This window comes from Myotis yumanensis, unplaced genomic scaffold, assembly GCF_028538775.1.
Source record: "Myotis yumanensis isolate MYYU_CA2020_CCGP unplaced genomic scaffold, mMyoYum1.0.hap1 SCAF_13, whole genome shotgun sequence".
Classification (NCBI taxonomy): Eukaryota; Metazoa; Chordata; class Mammalia; order Chiroptera; family Vespertilionidae; genus Myotis; species Myotis yumanensis.
In genome coordinates, this window is record NW_027223764.1 from 43,286,632 (window position 1) to 43,311,125 (window position 24,494).

The 24,494-nt window shown below is 39.9% G+C and overlaps 1 protein-coding gene across 3 annotated transcripts in view; it reads right to left on the reverse strand.

Moving 5' to 3' along the window:
• Positions 1 to 24,494, reverse strand: part of MICU1 (mitochondrial calcium uptake 1) — a 174,920-nt gene that overhangs the window by 27,857 nt on the left and 122,569 nt on the right. For all 3 annotated transcript variants that reach the window (XM_070432948.1, XM_070432946.1, XM_070432947.1), the window contains 2 exons: positions 15,861 to 15,998; positions 896 to 1,004 (listed from right to left, as the gene is read on the reverse strand). In XM_070432948.1, the coding sequence (XP_070289049.1) occupies positions 896 to 1,004; positions 15,861 to 15,998 (247 nt within the window). The remainder of the gene's footprint in view (positions 1 to 895; positions 1,005 to 15,860; positions 15,999 to 24,494) is intronic.

A 24,494-nucleotide genomic window follows, 5' to 3' on the forward strand; every position in this document is an offset into this window, starting at 1 on the left:
TAATTATTTCAACTTTTCTAAATGTCTGAAAATTTTCATCATAAAATATTGGAAGAAAATTGTATTTTTAATTCTTCCAGCTCTCTCTCACTGCCTGTACAAACTGGAACTGAATTTTTGGTGCTATTTTCAGAGTAATAATTTTACCCTTAAAAAAAAAAAAAACCCCAACAAACTTTAATACAAGATATAAATCAAGCCATTCCTTCTCACCAAAGAATGAATTAAAAAGAAGAGTGATTGCCCTAACCGGTTTGGCTCAGTGGATAGAGCATCAGCCTGCGGACTGAAAGGTCCCAGGTTTGATTCCGGTCAAGGGCATGTACCTTGGTTGCGGGCACATCCCCAGTGGGGGGTGTGCAGGAGGCAGCTGATCAATGTTTCTCTCTCATTGATGTTTCTGACTCTCTATCCTTCTCCCTTCCTCTCTGTAAAAAATCAATAAAATATATTTTTAAAAAAAGAAGAGTGATTTTAGTTTCACATTATATATGTAATCTCTGGCTCTGATGGAGAAGTTCAGAAGTTTCATGCACTGTACCTCAGCTTAGATGACTACTTCTAAGGCTAATCATTTAAAGATGGGTACCTGTCTTGACTATAATTTTTTTAAAATGTAACTTCACCCCACCCTATATTTACTGAATTTATTGGGGTGACACTGGTTCACAAAATTATACAGGTTTCAGGTGCACAATTCCACAACACATCATCTGTACTCTGTATTGTGTGTTCACCACCTCAAGTCAGGTCTCCTTCCATCACCATTTATCCCCCTATACTGCCTTGACTTTAGTCTTTAGCACAAGAAAATGTATTTGCTGAGTTTGGCCTCTCAAGGTGAAACTCAGGGATAGGATGTCAACAAAACAGAAAAAATTTTGGGTTTAATTACCTTTATCAAGAGATGCCCCAGCCATGTGGTAAAAGCTCAATGCAGTGTCCACATCATTAATATTCTTTAGGAAAGTAAAGAAGTTCTCCACTTCCTGAAATGTCAGACCCTGAAAGAAGAGAGAGAGCAAAGTAAGGCAGGAACCTCGAACAAAAAGCTGCATAAAATGCAGCAAAGAGGCTGTTATTCATGTCGATCAACCAGAAATTTATGCTATGTCTAGAATAGAGACTGAATAAATTAGTCAAGGAATGTCAAATTTGAACACAACCGGGGAATAAAACTCTAGAATTTTACTCAGAGAAAAAAAAGCTGGCTAATTGCTTTCCTCTCACATGTAAAATATGACAAGATTGCTTTCACTGTTACAGTGGTGGCTGGATATCTTTAATGAAAATATTTCAAAAAAAGAAAAGAAAATATTTCAAACTGGGCCTTGCAATTAGTCACAATCATCTATTTTGATATTTCCTAAATGAGCTGTAGCCACTTGATCTGTCATACATCTTAACAAGACCAGAGTCAGGACTTCGATTTAAATAATCTACTTACAAGGCTAACTAAGCTTTTTGAAGCTTAAGCTAATTAAAGAATCACCCTAAATCAGTGATATACACTGGAACAGTTTCAGAATGTAGAACCCAAGGACCTGGGAAGCTGTTCATTATCTCAATTTAAAAGCTATGGATAAAGCAATTTGCCACTTAATTTTAATTTGATGAAATTCTGTGAATGAAGAAATTCTTTTCAAAAGCCAGTCAAAGATTTGTTGACCTCAAATTCTACGTTCTATGAAGGCTCAAGAGAGAGTAGTTACATAAATAGGGGCTACAGGGAATTCCCTTACAGGGAGAAAGATTTGTCCTATTTGCCATTTCCCACTTTGCACACATCATGCTGTGATGGAATGAATACAATTTCTAAGAAGTAATTAACACTGAAGAGACACTGAGATCAACGCCTTTTAATGAAAAATCAGGTCCTTAATGGATTGCAAATGTTGACGGATTCCACTTAGTGCTGCTGCTCTTCCAATTTCCATTTCCCCAAACCACAGAGCCCAGGAGTCCACAATGATATCTCAGTAATAAGGAAACCTTAGGATAGACAATCCATAGTACTTTCCTCATATTCTCCAAACTGAGTCAATGTTATCTTTCTTATTTTATCAATCAAACTAAGAACTAAACTACTGAGTGTATAATTCTATCGCATTATCTTTTATAGTTTATTCCCCAAGAATCAAAGAATTTAAACTTTTTCTTGTGGAATATGATGACCAAATAGAAAGGCACAGCCCTGGTCGGTAGGGTTTAGTTGGTTGAACATTGTCCCATGCACTGAAAGATCACCAGTTTGATTCCTGGTCAGGGCACATACCCAGGTTTTGGGTTTAATCCCAGGTCAGGGTGTGTGTGGGAGGCAAGCAATCGACGTTTCTTTCTTTCTCCCTTCCTCTCTAAAAAATCAGTAAAAACGTATCTTTAAAAAAAAAAGGCACAGAAAAACATAAATGTACAACTTAACAACCTGTTGTAAAATGAACGTCCATAAAACCGTTCAGGTCAAGGAACAGACTCTTATCAGCATCCCAGAAGAAGCCTCCCTCTGTCTCACCAACATGGCCCTTCCCAACCATAAGCCTCTTCTCTTCTCAGTGGTAATCATTTTTCTGATTTTTAGGGGCTACATTTCATTGTCTTTAAAAAATAGCACTATATATTATCCATTAATGCATCTTAAACAGAAATAAGAGTTTAGTTATGTCTTCTCTGAACTTTATAAATGAATCATGAAGTATGTATTCTACAGTCATGGACCACATAATGATGTTTCAGTCAACAATGACTGTATATATGACAATGGTCCCATAACATTACAATGGAGCTGAAAAATTCCTATCCCATGTAGCCTTGGTAACATCATAGTGCTATGCATTACTCACATGTTTGTGGTGATGCTGGTGTAAACAAACCTACTGGGCTGCCAACTGTCAGTTGTATGAAAGCATAGCACATAATGTGTTTCTGTAGTTAGATATATTTTGATACACAAATACTTACCATTGTACTACAATTGCCTACAGTATCTATATATATAAAAGCCTAAGCAACCGTTATGACCGAATGACTGGAATGACTGGAACAATCTGTAGATCAGTTGCTATGATGCACACTGACCACCAGGGGGGCAGACGCTCAATGCAGAAGCTGCCCCCTGGTGGTCAGTGTGCTCCCACAGCCAACCTCCGGAGGCCCCTCCCCTCAGCCCCCCCTCCCTGGCTGGCTGGCCAACCTCCCACAGTCCCTCCCTCTGGGCCTCAATCAGGGGGTAGGCCAGCCAACTTCCCAGGGTTCCTCAACGTGGCTGGCAGCCCCCAGATAGGCCTTGATTACCAGCCAGGCCAAGGGGCCCAACCCGCGCATGAATTCATGCACTGGGTCTCTAGTTCAGTACATAACGGGTTAGGCTAGGAGCAACAGACTACACACCATATAACCTAGCTATGCAGTAGGCTATAAGTTTGTGTAAGTACACTCTATAATGTTTGTACAATGATGAATTGCCTAACTATGCATTTCTCAGAACATATCCCTGTTGTTTAGCGGCACATGACTATAGTATATATGGCTTTTCTCTTTAAGATTTGTCCATATTTTTGTGTACATATGTAGTTCATTAATTTTTTAAAATATATTTTTATTGATTTCAGAGAGGAAGGGAGGAGAGAGAGTCAGAAACATCAATGATGAGAATCATTGATCAGCTGCCTCCTGCATGCCCCCCACTGGGGATTGAGCCCGCAACCCAGGCATGTGCCCTTGGCCGGAATTGAACCTGGGACCCCTCAATCCACAGGCTGACGCTCTATCCACTGAGCCAAGCCAGCTAGGGCGTTCATTAATTTTTATTGCTATGACTATTCCATTGTGTAAACATACCACAATTTATCCATCCTATTTGGGCTGTTTCTAGTTTTGGGCAATTATGAACAATAGTGTGGATAAAGCATTTATTCAAACATGTATGGAACACCTACTATGTACCAAGCTCCATAATATTTGGCAGTGAAATGGAAGGTCTATACTAAATAATTTTTCTATAACTTGAGGTCATTTTCTTGGCCTTGTCTTAGAGCAGTGGTTGCCAACTGGTGGTCCGCAGACCACTGGTGGTCTGTGAGGTCTGAAAGTTTGGCGACTGCTGACTTAGAGCATCCAGATGTAGGGCTCATTCCTTCTATGAATGCCGCAGTATGCTAAGGTAAGCACTAGGCTAGAATCGACCTTATGGAGAATTACAGGTTCTACAATATCAGCTGCTAGTGGATGGGTACACTAATACCATCTTCTCCTCCCTTCATCAAAAGACATGCAGAGTTGAAAACAACCCAAGTGTCCATCAACAGATGAATGGATAAAAAACTTGATATAATAAAATATTATTCAGTCTTCTTAAAAAAAAAGAAATTTTGACACATGCTATGTAACATGGATGAACCTTGCAGACATTATGCCAAGTGAAATAAGCCAACTACAAAAGATCAAATGTTGTATGATCCCAAATATGGGAGGTATTTAGTGTAAATTTATAGAGACAGGAATTGAATGGTGGTTGCCAGGGGCTCGGGAGAGGGGAAATATGGAATTATTGTTTAACTAGAGGCCCGATGCACGAAATTTGTGCAAGGGGCTTGGCCCTCACAGCCACAGTGGCTTGCCTCGACCCTCACAGTCCCGGCTTCATCCGGAAGGTCATTCAGCTGTCCGGTCTAATTAGCATATTACGCTTTTATTATTATAGATGAGTACAGAGTTTCAGTCTGAGAAGATAAAAAGAGTTCTGGAGATGGATGGTGGTGATGGCTGTACAACAGTGTGAATGTACTTAATGCCACTGAATTGTACACTTAATGGTAAATTTTGTTATGTATATTTTTAAAAAGGCTTGCTAAAGCTTTTTTACTTTTCTTATTAAGGTGTGGATTTTTATGGCAGGGGGACAATAGGGACCTGAGGCCAATAGGTTAACATAAAATTCCAAAAACAGAAAAGGCATGACAGTGAAAATGCTCCCTACTCTGACAGCCTTTAATGTTTGTTAATTTATTTATCATGAAACATTAAAAAATACAGCTCAAGACCAGAGTGCTTATGCTGAGAATCATTTGAGGACAGACAGCTAGGACAATCTGAATTGAGTGACTATTCATTTGATAATTTAGAAAAATGGTGGTCTACAAATCACATTACAGTCAAACCTTGAATGTTTCCCATCTCGAACAATGTGGTTATCAGCCAAGTTATTCACAGAACAAATGTCTGACACCTCTTTCAAGCTAATACCTCAGTATGACAAAAAGCATCTCTCATGCAACGAAGGAGGGAATGCTTTTGTTGCTGGCAAAATTAACCATTAGCACAGTTTTAAAACATAAAGAGGCCATCAAGAGTGCTAAGGTTGCTAAGGGTGTGAAAGAAACAATGATTACAGACAATTAAAGAGGTAGAAAAACTGTTGATTTAGATAAATGAAAAGCAGTTAGCCAGTGACAGCCATTTTGAAGGCAGTTATTATGTGAATAAGCAGAGATGCTTATGTGCGGGCCTGAAAGGCACCCCTGGACCGAATGCTGAAAGTGATTCGCCTGCCTGGCTGGTGTTGCTCAGTGGTTGAGCATTGACCCATACCAGGAAGTCATGGTTTGGTTCCCAGTCAGGGCACAGGCCTGGGTTTCGGGCTCAATCCCCAGTAGGGGGCATTCTCTATTATTGATGTTTTCTATCTCTCTCTCCCTCTCCCTCTCCCTTCCTCTGTGAAATCAATAAAAACATATAAAAAACAACAACAACAACCAAAAACTTTGTGATTCAAAACACTAAGAAAAGAGACAAATCATAGACCAGGAGAAAATATTTAAAAATTATATATCTGATAAAGGACTTGTATCCAGAATTATGTAAAGAACTGTTACAACCCAATGAGATGGTAATAATAACCTAATTAAAGAAATATTTGAATAGACTTCTTACCAAAAAGATATATGAATGTCTAATAAGCATATGAAATGATGTTCAGAATCATCAGTCATTAGGGAAATGCAAATTAAAACACAATGAGACACCACCACACACCTATTAAAAAGACAGCAATGGCCCTGGCCAGGTAGCTCAGTTGATCAGAGCATCATCCTGATATGCCAAGGTTTCAGGTTTGATCCCTGGTCAGGGTACATACAAGAATGAGCCAATTAATGCATCCATAAGTGGAACAACAAATTGATGTTTCTTTCTCTTTCTCTCTAAAAATCAATTAATAAAAAAATTAAGAAAAATCTTAAAAAATAAAGATAGTAACAACTTTTTGTGAGCATGTGGAGAAACTGGAACTCTCACACACTGCTGTGGAAATGTAACATGGTACAGCTACTTTGAACAACAGTTTGACAATTTCTTAAAAAAAAATTTAAATGTAATTTTACCATACAACCCAGCCATTCCACTCCTAGGAATCTTCTTAAGAGAAATAAAAACACAGGTTTACATAAAGACTTGTATGCAAATGTTCATAAAGGTATTACTTATAATAACCCCAAACTGGAAACAATTCAAATGTTCATAAATTGGTGAATGGATAAATAAAATGCAGTATATACATACAATAGAATACTATTTACTATACAGCAACAAAAAAGTAACAAATTATTAATATCAGCAACAACATGAATAAACCTCAAAAAAAATGTAAGTAAAAGAAGCCAGACACAAAAGACTACATTATTATATGAAAACATTTATATGAAATATCCAGAAAAGTCAAATCTATAAAGATAAAAAAAAGATTTATGGTTGTCAGTGGCAAGAGTGGAAATAGGGATTGACTGTAAACTGGTATGAGAGATATTTTTTTAAAAATATATTTTATTGATTTTTCCACAGAGAGGAAAGGAGAGGGATAGAGAGTTAGAAACATCGATGAGAGAGAAACATCGATCAGCTGCCTCCTGCACACCCCCTACTGGGTATATGCCCGCAACCAAGGTACATGCCCTTGACCAGAATCGAACCTGGGACCCTTGAGTCTGCAGGCTGACGCTCTCCACTGAGCCAAACCGGTTAGGGCGAGAGATTTTTTTTTTTCCTTTTAAAAGTATATATATGTATTTTATTGATTACAGAGAGGAAGGGAGAGAAAGAGATAGAAGCATTAATGATGAGAGAGAATCATCAATTGGCTGTAGGGCGAGAGATATTTTTGAAGTGATGGGAATGTTCTAAAACTGGGTTGCAGTGACAACTGCATAAATCTGTAAATTTACTAAACATCATTGAACTGTACACTTAAAACGGGTTAATTTTTTGGTATATAAATTGTACATCAATAAAGCTTTTAAAGAAATAAAAAGCAGTTGCAATAGATGAGAAGATGGGTAAGGAAAATTTGGCTTCACCTGGAGTCAGCTATAAAAGCAGATATTTAGTGCTGATAGGCCATGGATGAGTATAAACACACTGTAATGGATGGATTCCCTCGCCTTGTGTTTTAATCGGTCATAGCAAATTCATCTGCCAGGAATTAATTAATCCATCACCTAAGTTTTTTTAAGTGCTTGCATTGATCTGATGACCACATGTGGCTCAACCCTTAAACATCTGCAAGAATAAGTGAATAGGAGAGCCCATGTGAATATTATCCACAGATAGCATGAAATTAATAATTTATGTTTTATTATAATCCTATATAATAAAAGCCTAATATGCTAAGTGTCTGGTCATCTGGTCATCCATTCAACCAAAGCATAATATGCTAATGATATGCTTAGGCCACTCAACTGCTCGCTATGATGTGCACTGACCCCAGGGGGCAGATGCTCCAACCGGTAGCTTAGCTTGCTGCTGGGGTCTTGCTGATTGGGACTGAGTGAGACAGGCTGGACACACCCTGGAGTCTTCCCGTGGTGCGTCCCTGGCTGGCCAACCTTCTGTGTCCCTCCCCAATCCAGATTGTGCACCAGTGGGGTCCCTCGGCCTGGCCTGCACCCTCTCGTAATCCAGGACCCCTCCAGGGATGTTGGAGAGCTGGTTTTGGCCCGATCCCGCTCAACGCAGGAGCTGCCCCATGGTGGTCAGTGCGCTCCCATAGGGGGAGCACTGCTCAGCCAGAAGCCGGGCTCATGGCTGGTTTGGTTCCCAGTCAGGGCACAGGCCTGGGTTTCTAAAAGAGACTAGGTCTTTTTTAAAAACATGTTTTTATTGATTTTTTAAAAAAAGAGAGATAAGAAGGGAGAAGGAGAGAGAGAAACATTGATTGGTTTTGCACACACCCTATGGGGGATCGAGCCCAAAACCTGGGTATGTGCCCTGACCAGGAATTGAACTGGTGACCCTTTAGTGCAGGGGTCCTCAAACTTTTTAAACAGGGGGCCAGTTCACTGTCTCTCAGACCGTTGGAGGGCTGGACTATAAAAAAAAAAACTATGAACAAATTCCTATGCACACTGAACATATCTTATTTTGAAGTAAAAAAACAAAACGGGAAGAAATACAATATTTGTATTTGCATGTGGCCCACGGGCCATAGTTTGAGGACTCCTGCTTTAGTGCATGGGACAATGCTCAACCAACTAAGTCACACTGGCCAGGACAATTTGCTAAATTATTAAAGTTTGCAGCTTCTGCACTCTTGAGCACAGAAAAACCAACACTATTAATTAAATTTATAAAGTCTCAGAAACTGTCTTTTAATGAGGGGAATACAACAATTTAGAGGACAAAAAGGAAATTTTGGAGCTGTCAGATTTGGCCTAGAAGAATTCACAGAAAAAAGAATATTGAGGGGAATAGGAAAAATCTAGTAGAGGATAGGGATTAATTTTTAAAATAAAGCTCAAACAAAACATGTTCTCCCATTACAAATAGAAAAAGAAAAGAAAAGAAAAGAAAACTCTGTTAAATAAGAAACATGGTGGTTACTCAGGGTATGAACAGTAAATTTCCCAGGCAAGGCAGGTTCCCAATTCTTCAGGCTATGACTCAGGGACAAAACAGCTAGAGCCACCAATGAAGCATGGCTCCTCTAGAGCAGCAGCTCATAAGCCTAATTTCATTTCAGAGTTACCTGAGAACCCTTTTAGAAACTCTGATGCCTAAACCCAACCATTGAGCTTCTGATTTAATTGGTTTGAAGCGGGCCTCAAAAATCACATTTCTTAAAAATTCCCCAAGTGATCCTACTGGGCAACCTGGGTGGAGCAGCATTGCTTTAGAGCAGCGGTTCTCAACCTGTGGGTCGCGACCGCTTTGGCGGTCGAATGACCCTTTCACAGGGGTTCCCTAAGACTATCCTGCATATCAGATATTTACATTATGATTCATAACAGTAGCAACACTACAGTTATGAAGTAGCAACGAAAATAATTTTATGGTTGGGTCACAACATGAGGAACTGTATTTAAAGGGCCAGAAGGTTGAGAACCACTGCTTTAGAGGAAGAGTATGGAGAAACAGAGCTGCCACAGATCTGGAAGAGGAAGTGTTGGTTTCCAGCTGACTCTGGGCAGGTCATCTCTTTCTCTATATCTCTATATTTTCAAAGGCAAAATGAGCTACCAAGGCTGCTAGAAACACAGAAAAAGAAAAATGGCTGTGAAGCACTGCAAGGTCATTCAGTATTATACAGATACTAGAGGCCCGGTGCACAAAAATTTGTGCACTCGGGGGGTCCTTCAGCCCGGCCTATGCCCTCTTGCAGTGTGGGACCCCTTGGAGGATGTCCACCCCAGTGGGGACACTCACCCCATGGAGGTTTGGTCAGTCTGGGTGAGGGGCTGAGGGCCGTTTTCAGGCTGGCCAAGCCCCCTGGTGACGTAAGCTCCCAGCCTCTCCTTTTTTTCTTTTTATTCTGGGATTTATTTACCTTCTATAATTGAAACTTTGTTGCCTTTAGCGGAGGCCTGTGGAAAGCTTGGCTTCCTCCATCGCCAGGGCAACCCACTCCTGCTCGCTCCAGCTCCGTGGCCACTGCTGGCTGAAAGCAGGTATCTGGGGTTTGTTTACCCTCTATAATTGAAACTTTGTTGCTTTTAGTGGAACTCAGAGCCGGCTCCTGCTCGCTCCAGCTCCATGGCCATGGCTGACTGAAAGCAGGTACCTGGGGTTTGTTTAGCTTCTATAATTGAAACTTTCTTCCTTTCAGTGGAGCTCAGAGCTGGCTACAGCAGGCAGGGAAGCTTGGCTTCCTCCAACACTGGAGCAAGCAAGCCTCCTGCTCGCTCCAGTTCCATGGCTGCCGGCCGCCATCTTGGTTGGGTTAATTTGCATATATTATTTGCTCTGATTGGCTGGTGGGTGTGGCTTAAGGTGTAGTGAAGGTACGGTCAATTTGCATGTTTGTATTTTATTAGTGTAGATTTATTTAATACACCACTAGGACCTTCAATCTTTTAGGTCTGGTTTGGTATTTTGTACAGAACCACCCCTCTTCCTCCCCCCACACAAAAATTAACATAAGCCAAATGAAAACTCACATTTTCATGGTAACAATTTATCTAAAGTGAAATAAAAAAGCAATTAGAAAAGATGGCGATTCCCCTCTAATGGGAAATGGTCCCAGAGAGATGGACTGGTAACTACAGGAGCAAAGGTCCTTCATTCACTCTCATTTTACCTAATTACTATGTTCTCAACTATTTAACCAACATGAAAGGACATCCAATCTCATTCTTGCTAGAGTGGGCTGGAATTCTGGGCCAGAAGTAATTTAGCACCCCCAATTTTTTTTAAATGTATTTTATTGTTTTTTTTACAGAGAGGAAGGGAGAGGAATAGAGAGTCAGAAACATCGATGAGAGAGAAACATTGATCAGCTGCCTCCTGCACACCCCCTACTGGGGATATGCCCGCAACCAAGGTACATGCCCTTGACTGGAATCGAACGTGGGACCCTTGAGTCCGCAGGCCGACGCTCTATCCACTGAGCCAAACCGGTTAGGGCAGCACCCCAAATTTTTACCATCTAACAAAATGTGTCCTCTCACTTCAGAGCTCTTTTGACAGGTCTTCAGGTCCTAAATTAACTTATCCTGCCAAAGCTAAATACTCTATTCCTTCAAGGGAGATGTCTCCAGCACCCAAATTATTGCTCTTAAATATAAATTTATAATAAAACATAAATTAGCTTATCCTGATAGATAATTATAAGGCCAAGTCAATGTCTGAACAAACTTAAAAATAAGTCTGGGGGAAGAAACCAAGATGGTGGCATAGGTTAACGTGGGAGTTTGCTGCCTCGAACAACCACTTCAAAAATACAACTAAAAGACGGAACGGACATCATCCAGAACCACAGGAAGGCTGGCTGAATGGAAGTTCTACAACTAGGAGGAACCGAGAATCAGAGGAGGCACAGTACTGAAGTAAAATACTAAGGTGCGGAGTGCGCGCGGCGCGGGCTGGTGGCTGAGGGCGCGGTTGTCTGTTTCAATCCGGAGGGAGCCTCAGACTCAGAGCTCCAGATCCGGGCGAATCTCTAGGGACCCAGACTCAAACGGGAGAAGCAGGACTGTCTGGCTACGGTCCCTCCGAGGTTTGCAGCTGTTGCTGGGACAGAGAGGCAGACAGGGGACGGACTGAGAGCAGCCATAACTGCTCCCTCCTCTGCCCTGTTGATCCCGTGGGACCCGCCCCGCCCAAGCCCTGCACAGAGGCATTTGCCGGATAGCCTCAGGCAAAGGCTAGATTAGCACAGCCAGTCGGCCTGGAGGTCAAATCCCTCTAGTATTAACTATAACAATCAAGGCTTAACTACAACAAGACTGCCCACAAAGACCACTAGGGGGTGGGTGTACCAAGAAAGCGTAAAAAATGCGGAGACAAAGAAACAGGACAAAACTATCAAGGGAGGATATTGAGTTCAGAACCACACTTTTGAGGTCTCTCAAGAGGCTTCTAGAGTCTGTCGATAAACTTGATGAGTTGTACAGGAAATCTAATGAGACCCTTGATGGTGTGATAAAGGACCAACTAGAAATTAAGCATACAATGACTGAAATAAAGAATATTATACAGACTCCCAACAGCAAACCAGAGGAGTGCAAGAACCAAGTCAAAGATTTGAAATGCGAAGAAGCGAGAAACACCCAACCGGAAAAGCAAAATGAAAAAAGAACCCAAAAATACGAAGATAGTGTAAGGAGCCTCTGGGACAGCTTCAAACGTACCAACATCAGAATTATAGGGGTACCAGAAGATGAGAGAGAGCAAGATATTGAAAACCTATTTGAAGAAATAATGACAGAAAACTTCCCCCACCTGGTGAAAGAAATAGACTTCCAAGTCCAGGAAGCGCAGAGAACCCCAAACAAAAGGAATCCAAAGAGGACCACACCAAGACACATCATCATTAAAATGCCAAGAGCAAAAGACAAAGAGAGAATCTTAAAAGCAGCAAGAGAAAGAAACTCAGTTACCTACAAGGGAATACCCATACAACTGTCAGCTGATTTCTCAACAGAAACTTTGCAGGCCAGAAGGGAGTGGCAAGAAATATTCAAAGTGATGAATGCCAAGAACCTACAACCAAGATTACTTTATCCAGCAAAGCTATCATTCAGAATTGAAGGTCAGATAAAGAGCTTCACAGATAAGGAGAAGCTAAAGGAGTTCATCACCACCAAACCAGTATTATATGAAATGCTGAAAGGTATCCTTTAAGAAGAGGAAGAAGAAGAAAAAGGTAAAGATACAAATCATGAACAACAAATATGCATCTATCAACAAATGAATCTAAGAATCAAGTGAATAAATAATCTGATGTACAGAATGATCTGGTGATTATAATAGAATCAGGGACATAGAAAGGGAATGGACTGACTATTCTTGGGGGGAAAAGGGGAGTGGGAGATGCGGGAAGAGACTGGACAAAAATCGTGCACCTATGGATGAACACAGTGGGTGGGGAGTGAGGGCGGAGGGTGGGGTGGGAGCTGGAAGGAGGGGAGTTATGGGGGGAAAAAAGAGGAACAAATGTAATAATCTGAACAATAAAGATTTAAAAAAAAAAAATAAGTCTGGTTAAAAGAAAGGAGTGTTTCCTAATGCAAACACTATGCTTCCAGGACCAGCACTAAAAATCCACCTAAACATTTGCAATCAATTTTCTGAAATTATAATTTCCAGCAGATCTGAGCTGGTATATGTACTGTCATCTGTCACTTTCCATTAATGATGAGTCTTTCCCTCCAGCCGAGGGAAACACCTGCTCTAGGGACACGCTGGACTGAATTCAGAGAGGCTGACACTTTCTCTCAGAGCCCAGCTGCCCTCGGTTGCAGGTTACAGCCTGGTCAGAGGTCCTTTCAGCTTCCTGCCATCCAAGACAAGGAGGAAGAAGTCTGGGTGATGAGAACTGCTTTCTACCAACTTGGGGCAATGCTATTCATGCAAGATTTCCTGCACAAAAACCAATAACTAAGAAATCAGACAAGTATAGTACTAGTCATCCTATTTCTTATTTTCAGTTATTCAACCTTTAAAGCCACAGTGCCCTTATAATGCACATCTAGGACAAGCTTCTGAGTTCATGAGGCCAATGAGGTTAAACAATTTATCTAATGGCCATGGAAACCTCTGAGGCAGGGCCTGAATTCAAGTCTTCTAGCTCCATGTCTCCCATACTGCATTATCTTGGCAATATCTCATGGGACATTTTTAGTGCCAGGTCAGTTTCCTGGTCATGGCCAAATTGGTAACCATTGTCCAGTGAAATGAGCATTGGGCTGAGAATGAGAAGACATGGGTTTGCTGGCATTGCTCTGCGTGTGTGTCTGAGATCTTTAAGAGGTCTGACCTCTTAACTAATTTCTGCTTCAATGTGTCCTTCCCACTCCCTGGCAAATCCCCAGATGCTGACTCAGTTCTACCATCTGCTTCTTGCTCTCGGCGTAGCCAGTGTTGAAAGGCATTAGAATGGGGTTGATAAGTGCCACTAGAAATCCATGGTCTGCAGTCTCAATGCTGCTCAATCATCTCTTCCTGAATTCTCTAATAATCTTAGTATCAGTTTTTTTGCTTCTATGCTTGCTTCCTTCCAAACTATTTTTCATAAAGCAGTCAGAATCATCTCTTTAAATATACATACAACCATACCACTTCACAGCTCACAACCCTTTAATAGCTTCCCATTGCACTGTGAATAAAATCCAAACTCATTCCATGCCTGTAAGAACCGGCATGTTCTGGCTCTCTTCTCCCTCTCTGACTGCATCACAGTCCATTCTCCTTGCTAGTAGGTTCCAAGCACAACAGTCCTCTTCAGTTCCTTACACATGCCAGATTTGCCTTTCCTTCCTTTATGGAATGAATGTTTGTATCCCCCCCCCCAAACTTATACATTGAAGCCCTACCCCTCAGTGTGGTTTTATTAGGAGATGGGCCCCTAAGTAAATAATTAAGGTTAAATAAGGTCCTAGGGGTGGAGCCCTGGTCTGAAATGATTAATGTTCTCATAAGACACATCAGAGAGCTAGTGTGAGCACTCCCTTGCTCCTTGCCTCTCTGTGCAAACACCAGGGAAAGGCCATGTGAGGACACAGCAGGAAGAAGTGTCTACAGGCCAGGAAAGAGAGCCTTCATTAGAACCCAATTTTCCAGCGTCTTGATCCTGGACTTCTAGCTTCCAGACTGTGAGAAAAGTTAATTCCTGTTGTTTAAGCCACCTCGTCTGTGGTATTTTGTTATAGCAGCCCAAGCAGACTTATGTACTGCCTGAGAGTTTTTAACATATGCTATTTCCTTTTAGGAGCTTCCACTCCCCTTTTCTTTCTTTCCTTCTTCTCTTTCTCTACTTCCTTACTTTTCATTCTAATATGTCCTCTAACAGACCACTCTAATGAAACAGCTCTCCCAAAGGTCACCAATTATTACTATTTTGCCAAAACCAATGGATTTTTAAAAATATGTTTTTATTTGTTTAGAGAGAAGGGGAGGGAGAAAGAGAGAAACAGTGATCAGCTGCCTCCTACATGATCCCCGGTGGGAGTCCACAACCCAGGCAAGTGCCCTGACTGGGAATTGAATTGGTGACCTCTTGGTGCATGGGTTGATGCTCAACCACTGAGCCACACTGGCCGGGCCCAATGGATGTTTATCATCTTATATTACTGGGCCATCTCCATCACATGTAACACTGTAGACCCCTCAATTCCTGAATCCTCTACTTCCTTGGCTTTGATTTCATTACTTTCTCCGGGTATTTCTCTAAATATTTCCTCAAGATTTCCTTCCTGAGCTGCTTAAATGTTAGTGTTCCACTGGATTTTGTTCTTGGCCCATAGTTCTTTTCTATATTATACTTTTCTTGGATAATCTCATCTGTTCTCCTTGTTTTAATTCTTATTGTGTGTTGATGATTCCCAAATCTATCTCATCCTCTAAAACAGATTTCAATATCCAACTGCCTGCTAATCCACTCTACTTGGATGTCTATAGCAGTGGTTCTCAACCTTCTGGCCCTTTAAATACAGTTCCTCATGTTGTGACCCCCAACCATAAAATTATTTTTGTTGCTACTTCATAACTGTAATTTTGCTACTGTTATGAATCATAATGTAAATATCTGATATGCAGGATGGTCTTAGGCGACCCCTGTGAAAGGGTCGTTCGACCCCCAAAGGGGTCGCGACCCACAGGTTGAGAACCACTGGTCTATAGGCATCTTACACTCAAGATAGCTACAACTGAACTCTTTATCTTCCCTATAAACCAACCTCTCTTTTTAAATTCTGTCTCAGTTCATAGTGTCACCCTTTGTCCAAATAAGAAACCTAGTGTCATTCTGGGCTCTCCCTTTCTCCTTATCCACTGCTCATTTTTTCAGGTACCGGAGACGAATTAGTCGTAACCTTTGGTCCATGACACCGTATGTTTCCATGGTTTGACTTTTTCTTCCTCTAGGCAAAGATACCTACCTTTCCCTCTTTGAAGTGCTTCTTGAGTTGCTTCTGCATGGCAGTCAGCTTCTTGGACTGCACCCCACTATAGGCCAACAGCATGCCACCAAACTGCCTCTCAGTAATTCTCCCATCCACAGGGTCATGGCGTTCAAACTGAGAGGGAAACAGAAAGAGTGTTCTTGGAGTCAAATAGAAAGTACTTTGATATGGAATGTGGGATGATCAACTGTGTTGGATGGCAGGAAATAGTTGATGGCCAGGATTGTATTTCTGAACTACATTTCTCACCGAGATTTAAAAAAATTAATCAGAAAGACAAGATCTGGGTTCTTCTCCAACTCTGCCACTGAACATTTATGTAATCAGGAGAGTAACCCAGCCACTCTCAGCCTCAATTTCCTCATAGATAAAGCACAGCTGCTGTGACATCTCATATACCTTACAGGTCAGGAGCATGTTTGCAGAGTTTCAAAACAATGTTAAAACTCTATTCTAATTCATGAGTAATATCATTGGTAATAAGTAACCTTTGGTCCATCTTTATCTTTGCTACTCAGAGAAGACTTAAAATCTAATTATTAGCCCTAACCGGTTTGGCTCAGTGGACAGAGTGTTGGCCTGTGGACTCAAGGGTCCCAGGTTCGATTCCAGTCAAGGGCATGTACCTTGGTTGCGGGCACATACCCAGTGGGGAGTGTGCAGGAGGCAGCTGATCGATGTTTCTAACTCTCTAACCCTCTCCTTTCCTCTCTGTAAAAAATCAATAAAATATATTTAAAAAATCTAATTATTATATATTTGATTAATTATACGTATATAAAGTCTTATCAGTTCTTCAGTCTGTATTCAGGCCTTTAAGAATTTCAAGTTTGCTCCCAAATGGTAATCAAATGCTAGGACATCAATTGAACTTGGAAAAAAAATGTAGAGTATAGAATATCTTAATTAGACATGCTTACTTACCATAAAGCTACTGAAAATTTATTAAATGTATTTAAATATGCAGCTGGAAAGGTTAAGTATAAAGGACCTCCAGCTAATCTAAGTAATATCAGAAAATAAGATTTTAATATAAAAAGAGACCAGAAAGTTATCTCAATGCCAGCTGCAGTGTTAATGATACTTATAAATACTTAGATAATAAACTGGCTAAAGATGGGCCCAGAAACAAATTAGAAAGCAAAATGATTTGAAGATGGTAAAATTTCCCCATGGATTTATTGGAAAATAAAAGTTACTAGGAAACTCTCAGATTCCTATGTGGTGAGACATAATCCTGTTCTCATAAGAGGGGTATGTATACACAGACATAGACATTACTAAGTAAGGTCATATCAACACACTTTTTTCAAGTGTCTACTAGTTGTCTAGCATTGTGTTAGTCTTGTGGGATAAGGGAAGATGATTCAGTTTCTGTTCTTAGGGTCTTCACCATCTAGTAGGGAGATAAGATTTACAGACGAGTCATAAAATAAGTAATAAGTATATAGTCAAGAGTGAAATTCTCTTTTGGTTTTCATTTCCTCAGTTAGCTTATAAGTTGATAGACACCTTAATTTGTTTCCTCACTGGTCAGTGAGCAATACACAAGAACTGCATTTTAACAATAGCAAACATTTACTGAGCATGTACTATGGGCCATGTTCTTTATCCATATTTTCTTTCATTTAGTCATTATAACACCCTATGGAGTAGATATTATCAGCTCCATTTTACAGATGAGAACACTGAGGTAACATGAAGTCCTGGGATTCAAATTCAGCTCTGTCTGGAACCAAGGACTGTATCTCAATATCACACCGTTTCATCCTTCTAAGCAGTAATACATATTCATCCTATAGAACAGCACCATGTTGTTTTGGAAAAACTTATGCAACCAGGGAGCTAAGTCATATTTAAAGTGAGAGGCAAAACAATTTCCAAGGAAATCAATACCATCAATATCAAGTGAAAGCCTCTTTTTTAACTCAGCCACTCAGTATTTCAAGTTTGTCATAGCATCACTTCTGCAGAGCTGATTAATTTTTGACACCACCAAAAGTTTTTAGGATTCAATTTAAGTCTGATTTATGATTCATTTTACCATCTTGAAACAAAATGGAGGACTAAAATTTTTTGCTAATGGGCATACTTTCTACAGTGTCTAAATCAGATTTTAGTGAAATGTGATACCCGGGCAAAAGCTGGAGATGCATAGTCTTGTATGGGCTTCTTTAAGGTAAGTGGAGCCAGGCTGTGGTCCCGCTCTCCAGGCTGGGCTCTAACAATTTAGGGCACTCATTTCACCCTTATCTGGAGATGTCACAGCTGAGGAGAAATCCCATATATCTGAATTAGATGCGTTTTAAGCTTTATTCCACAAGATAGATTCAAGGTTGAAATGTTGCTTGTTTATAACATTGGCAGCAGCAGCAGCTTGCTCAAGGCTTATGGAAACAAAGGCCTGTATTCTTCTGTTCTCCAAAGGGTCATAACATTGCACCTCTATTGTGTTTCAAAGACAGAAAAGATCATTTGCAGTAGAGATGCTCATGTAACAATGCCATACTCAAGTTAGCATTTTTACTAATGTTCTTTGAAAACTCAGACATGTCTTTTTCTCTTAGGGTTAAGTTGTTATTATTTTGATGTAGTTGGAACCTGAAAGGGTTTAAAGACTATAAAATTCATCCCTGGCCAGTTAGTTCACTTAGAGCATTGTCTCGATATGCCAAGGTTGTGGGTTCAATTCCCAGTTAGGGCAAGTACGAGAATCAACCAATGAATGCATAATTAAGTGGGACAACAAATCGATGTTCTCTCTCTCTCTCTCTAAAAAAGTCAATAAAAAAAAAGACTATAAAATTCAGCTCCATGCAGTGTGGGTCATTGCAAAGTTTACTACCTCCTCTGTAATTTGATTTGGGGCAGCACCTCTCCTTTTAGGTTTTTAGGCTCTTTTGAGGCAAGACTGCCTTATTTCTGAGGTCTTCAAAATAGCTGGGATGGCAGGGAGAGCTCTTTATCCGCAAAACTGCTAATGAAAAATGACCTAATGTGCTATTCACTCAACATTTATTAACTGAGGACTTACTACACTAAGGCTAGGGAGCTTCAAGGACCTTCATTAGGGCAAAATTTTCAAGGGTGATAGCTAGACATCACGTGGCTCGAGATGAAGTGTGTACCGTAAGCCTGTGGGTGTATTCCTGGAGCACAGTATGCATGTGATCCCCAAGGTCATGAGAGGGTCTTTGGGGAAAGACATATGCTATTACAAAATTATCACAATGCAGAATGCTTCTAATTATATATTTGGAAGCAATTCAAATGACTGGTTTGTATTTTAAGTAGTTGAACACTGACAAAGCCTCTTTATGTTCCACTGCAATGGCAATGAAGGAGACTCTATTCCATTTGACACTATGGCACAGCAACTCCCCCTTCCAGTGCACCACTAACCATTTGCATTGCTTTTCTGTGTCTAAGAGAAGCCCAGCATTTTCTCTTCCGCAGCCCTGCCACTTTCTCAAATGGATACAAGCTGTTGTCGCTGTTGTTCCCCAGGGAGCTGCAGGGCAGGCACAGGGGGCCAGAGAAGAGGAGCCAAAAAACTGTCTGCAAGATTTTTCCTGGCTTTCTGTCCATATTGTGCTTCTTGTTCCCACCCCTGCCCCTTGCTGAGAGAAAACATTGCCTTTTGGAAGGACAGATGGTCCACATATATCTAATCAGCGTTTTTTAACTGGTATGCCTCAAGAATTTTTAAAACATGCAATACCTGACTATTTAGTCAGGGGCATTGACCTCTTTTCCCTTAGATTGTCAAATTAAAAAAATGACAACAGCCAACACAACAATAGTCACTCGGTGTGAATGAGTCAAAGAGTCAAAATCATACCTAAGTTTTTGGTCAGATCGGCAAAAAAATAAAATTTTTTGGTGTGCCGCAGAATTTTAGTAATCAGTTTATGTGTGCCATGAGACGAAAAAGATAAAAATCGCTGATCTAGATGAAATGATTTAAGGAAGATGGGAAGCCAGGAAGAGAAAAAAAAAAAGAATTATAAACAAAAGTCAAGATAAGATTAGAAAAGTAGTAAAAGGAAAAAAAATCAGTGTCTGCAAGTGGGTCTTGATTTATTAAAGACTTTTGAGGTTAATATATTCCAACAAATGTATTCTTTTTTATACAATTTCTTTTCTGGAGACTGTCTATCCCTCAGAGTAAATCCTGCCCTTATACACGTATTTCAAAATGGTAATTTTCTTGATAGGATTTTACTAGTTTCTGAACTGTGCAATTTGAGTCCTTGAGATTACTGAACACCTCTTTAATTTTCAACCTGACAGTATTTGGCTTTTGATATCTTAGCCATGCCACTGCTGCTATTACCAGGAGTCTCAGAGCAACTGTCTGTTATGTCCATCAAAAGGAAAAACGATTACAGGGGCAGGTCTCTACTGCAAACCCATCCAGTGGGCATGACATACACACGCTAGTTTGAATATGAATCTCTGTCTTCAATTGGCAGGGGACATCAGAGAGCACCAGGCCAAATTGCCTGGAGCCTGAATTTTTTTTGATCTTTAAATAAAAGATGTATCTTCACTGTCAACACTAATAAGGTTGTCTTTCGGCTAACTGGTGAGCCAAGGAAAAAGGCTCATAATTTAGAATCGAGACAACATGGCTCAGTGTCCTCATCTACGGCCAAAACAATCCATTAGAGTCTGGGACCGTAGGATTATGGATGACCAAACTAAACCGCTAGACTTTTCTACTTAAAATCCAAGGATACTTTCCATTTAAAAATTGTTTTTAAGAAAGTTCAGGCTGATGATCAAATCAAGTTACTAAATGACATGACTATGAATACTATAGTTAGTTAGACCAGGAAAAGGTTAACTTTTCAGTCTAATAGTCAAAACCAGGAAGATAATAAGATGCATGAACTTATTACATGATAATACAAATCAGGGTATATTTGATTGAGGGCGTCAGGGAAAAACACTTTAGAACTGGAACAGAGGTTTCAAGGTTTGATAAATCTTGGCTTTATTCCATGGAAGGTAATACATTAAAGTGACCAACAATATGGGCTTTAGAAACAGTAAGGTCTGGGTCTGAAATCTGGCTTGAACCTCTACTTGCTGCTCTGACTCTAGGAAAGTGGCTTACTCACTCTAAGGCTTCAAAATCTTTCCACCAAAAAATGAAAATGATATTCACAATTTCAAAGTGTTAAAAGGATTAACTGAGAATATGTGTGTGTGTGTGTGTGTGTGTGTGTGTGTGTGTGTATAAATTAGCATAGTTTGGTGCATAGTTAACATTCAATAAATGTAATAATAATAATACTTTTACCACCATGCTGTCACTTCTAGAAGATAAAAGCCTCAATTGATTATTCCATTCTTAGTGAGTCTTACTTAAGTTCAATTACTATTTCTCACTCTTCTTTTCATCATTGTTCTTGCTAAGTCTTTGCTTACAGAATACTACTTTCATTCACATTTGAAGAGCAGAAAAAGTAAATGCAACTAATTTCATTTATTATTCAATACAGGATAATTTCAAGATTAAACTAATTAACAGTTGGCTGAGCCCAGCCGGTGTGGCTCAGTGGCTGAGTGTCAACCTATGAACCAGGAGGTCTTAGTTCGATTCCCAGTCGGGACACATGTCCAGGGTTGCCAGCTCAATCATCATTGATGTTTCTCTCTCTCTCTCTCTCTCTCTCTCTCTCTCTCAAAATCGATGAACAATCTTTAAAAAAAAAAAAAAGAAATAAAATCAAATAAAAAAATTATTCCATGTCAGAGGAATGGTGGCGTAAGATGTATATTCCTGACATAATTTAGTCATTATAAAATCACATAATATTGTTTCTACAAATGAATGATTCCACAAGTCCATGACTAGAGGCTGACTTTAAGAACATGTAAGTATACATATTCCTAAAAAAAAGATAACGTAGTTAGGTAATTATGTTACACAATTAGTTTATACCCAAGAGAAGACAGCATCATTAAAAATACTTATTGCTCGATGTTTTCTATAGAAACAATGTCACAAACTGAAGATCTGAAAAGTCAATTATGGCTCAGTTAGACAAATAGCGTGTTCCAGGAATCTATCATGACAACTTTGTCTACATTCTGTAAAAGCTAGGTAGATTAACTAAGAGAAACATAGGTCTATTATACTAGAACAACAAAACAATTAAGCTTATATCTATTTTTATCCAAATAAACAAAACTAATATGAAGTTGCATATTCTCAAATGTCTGCCTTATTTAGAAAACACTAAAAAACATAGTTTGAGGGCACTAACTTTAAAATCGGTAATATGTATTTTTTATATCCGGACCTCACATCTTAGTTTATCTCACTTCAAATGACTGACCCCTCTTTGACTGACTTAATCTTATCATCCATTTTATTTCTGACAATTCAGAAAGCCATTGCCCAGGCCAGTGGTTGGCAAATTGTGGCTCGAGAGCCACATGCGGCTCTTTGCCCCCTTCAGTGTAGCTCTTCCACAAAATACCACGTGCGGGAGCGAACGTACAGTGTAATTGAAACTTCATGGCCCATGCGCAGAAGTTGGTATTTTGTGGAAGAGCCACACTCAAGGGGCCAAAGAGCCACATGTGGCTTGCGAGCCGCAGTTTGCCAACCACTAGCCCAGGCAATGAGCTCATGCTCAATTGGTACTATGGAACCGGTTAATATTTTCAATACCTTCAAAATTACGCTGGAAACTGCCAATTTTTTAGAACAGAAAATGAAGAGTTAGAGAGTGAAACACAATACACAGAAATTTGAATTTAGGTTAAGCTGACTAACAAGCAGAAGATAAATGCAGGAAAGACTGGGAGACTGCAGTTTAGAAATATGCAGCTCCCTTAAGCTTTAATACAGAAAGTGGGAAAGAATGATGAGTCCAAACACAGGCAGGTGAAAACAAAGTTACCTAGTGGGTAAGACCACCTCACATGTCAGTATCATTCATCTTTCCTTCTTTTATTTAAAAAAAAAAGTAAGAAAGGAAATATATGTTTCCCCTGAGAGTAGGGAAATGGAGGACAGCCATTAAGATTTTTGTAACAACAATGGTGAAAAACAGACAGAAAGGGAACATGCTTTCTATTTCTATTGTATTCAAGATTAACAATAAGTTCAGCTGTCCTTGGCTGGCCAATTATGTGTATTAGAGCACTAAAGAGAAACCAGTGAGGAGATTATATGTTAAATCACTTAGTATTGAAGTTTTTATTTATTTATTTATTTTATTTTTAAGTCACCAAGCTCATTAAGACTGTTTTTCTTTTTTTCTTTTTCTTTTTTAAAAAAAATATATTTTATTGATTTTTTACAGAGAGGAAGGGAGAGAGATAGAGAGTCAGAAACATCGATGAGAGAAAAACATCGATCAGCTGCCTCCTGCACATCCCCCACTGGGGACGTGCTCGCAACCAAGGTACATGCCCTTGACCGGAATCGAACCTGGGACCCTTCAGTCCGCAGGCCGACGCTCTATCCACTGAGCCAAACCGGTTTCGGCTAGACTGTTTTTCTTAAATGTTAGTTTTTCATTTTATTTCATTTCTTTCTTTCTTTTTTTTTTTTTTTGCAACTTAAGAGACACAGATGATACTTTTTAATTATGTAGTAGCCTCTCAGTTTTTAAAAAGAGCTAATTAGATGTTTCATGTTTAAGCATATGGGTTCTTCAACATGGCAATTATTTAAAAGAGTCTAAACTAACTAACCCTCTATAAGGCACCTGAAAGTCACTTGAAATTCGTTCATGTTCTATATGGGTTCAGTGATCACAGGGTGTTCTTCCATAAAGTCTGGGCATGTTTTGAGATCATTCATTTTAGATTTTCTAGTTGTATTAAGGCTTCTTTTTGATTGCACATAATGGAAATTAACTCAAGCTAGCTTCAGCAAAAGAGGAATTCAGAGATCCCAGGAGACAAAGGCAGCTAGCTCATGGCGGGGAAGGACTGAGAGCCAGGGCTGAAAGTCGGCAGTGTTCTCATTTCTGTGTAGCTGCTTTGGTCCTTGTTTTCTGTCAGCCTTTCTTCTGCGCTATATGGGTCTACACAGTGGGCACACATAGTTATCCTGGAGTTCTGGAGTTTACATGTTAAATAATTTAACTACAAGAAGAGACCAACTGTCCCTAGTCCAAATTTCAAATTTTCTATGGAGAAATTCTGATTGGTCAATCCTGGGTTAAATGTCCACTCCTGATCTAATTGGCTAAGGGAGGGGTAGGGAAAGCAAGGGAGAGGTATAAAGTACAAACATGGCTTCCAGACGCCACATCTGTGTGTGAGAGGTAGAGTGGGACAAATCCTGGAGAAGAGGGAGGGTTGGAAGTTGAGAAGATATGCCACCAGGTGCCTACACACTAACCCATAATGATGCCAGAGAGAGAGGGTGTATGCATGTGTGTGCCTTTATCAGGCTTTTGTCTACTGCTGATGAAGTAGTTACTAATTCAACATGATTTCATGAGCATCTGTTTTATGTCAGGTACTGTGCCAGGCAATAAGAAAAAAATGATGAGCCCAACTACTCTCTCAAACATTCTCAAGGAGTGTTTGGAAACAGGTATTAAATAAACAACTCAATAGCTATATAATTAAGTG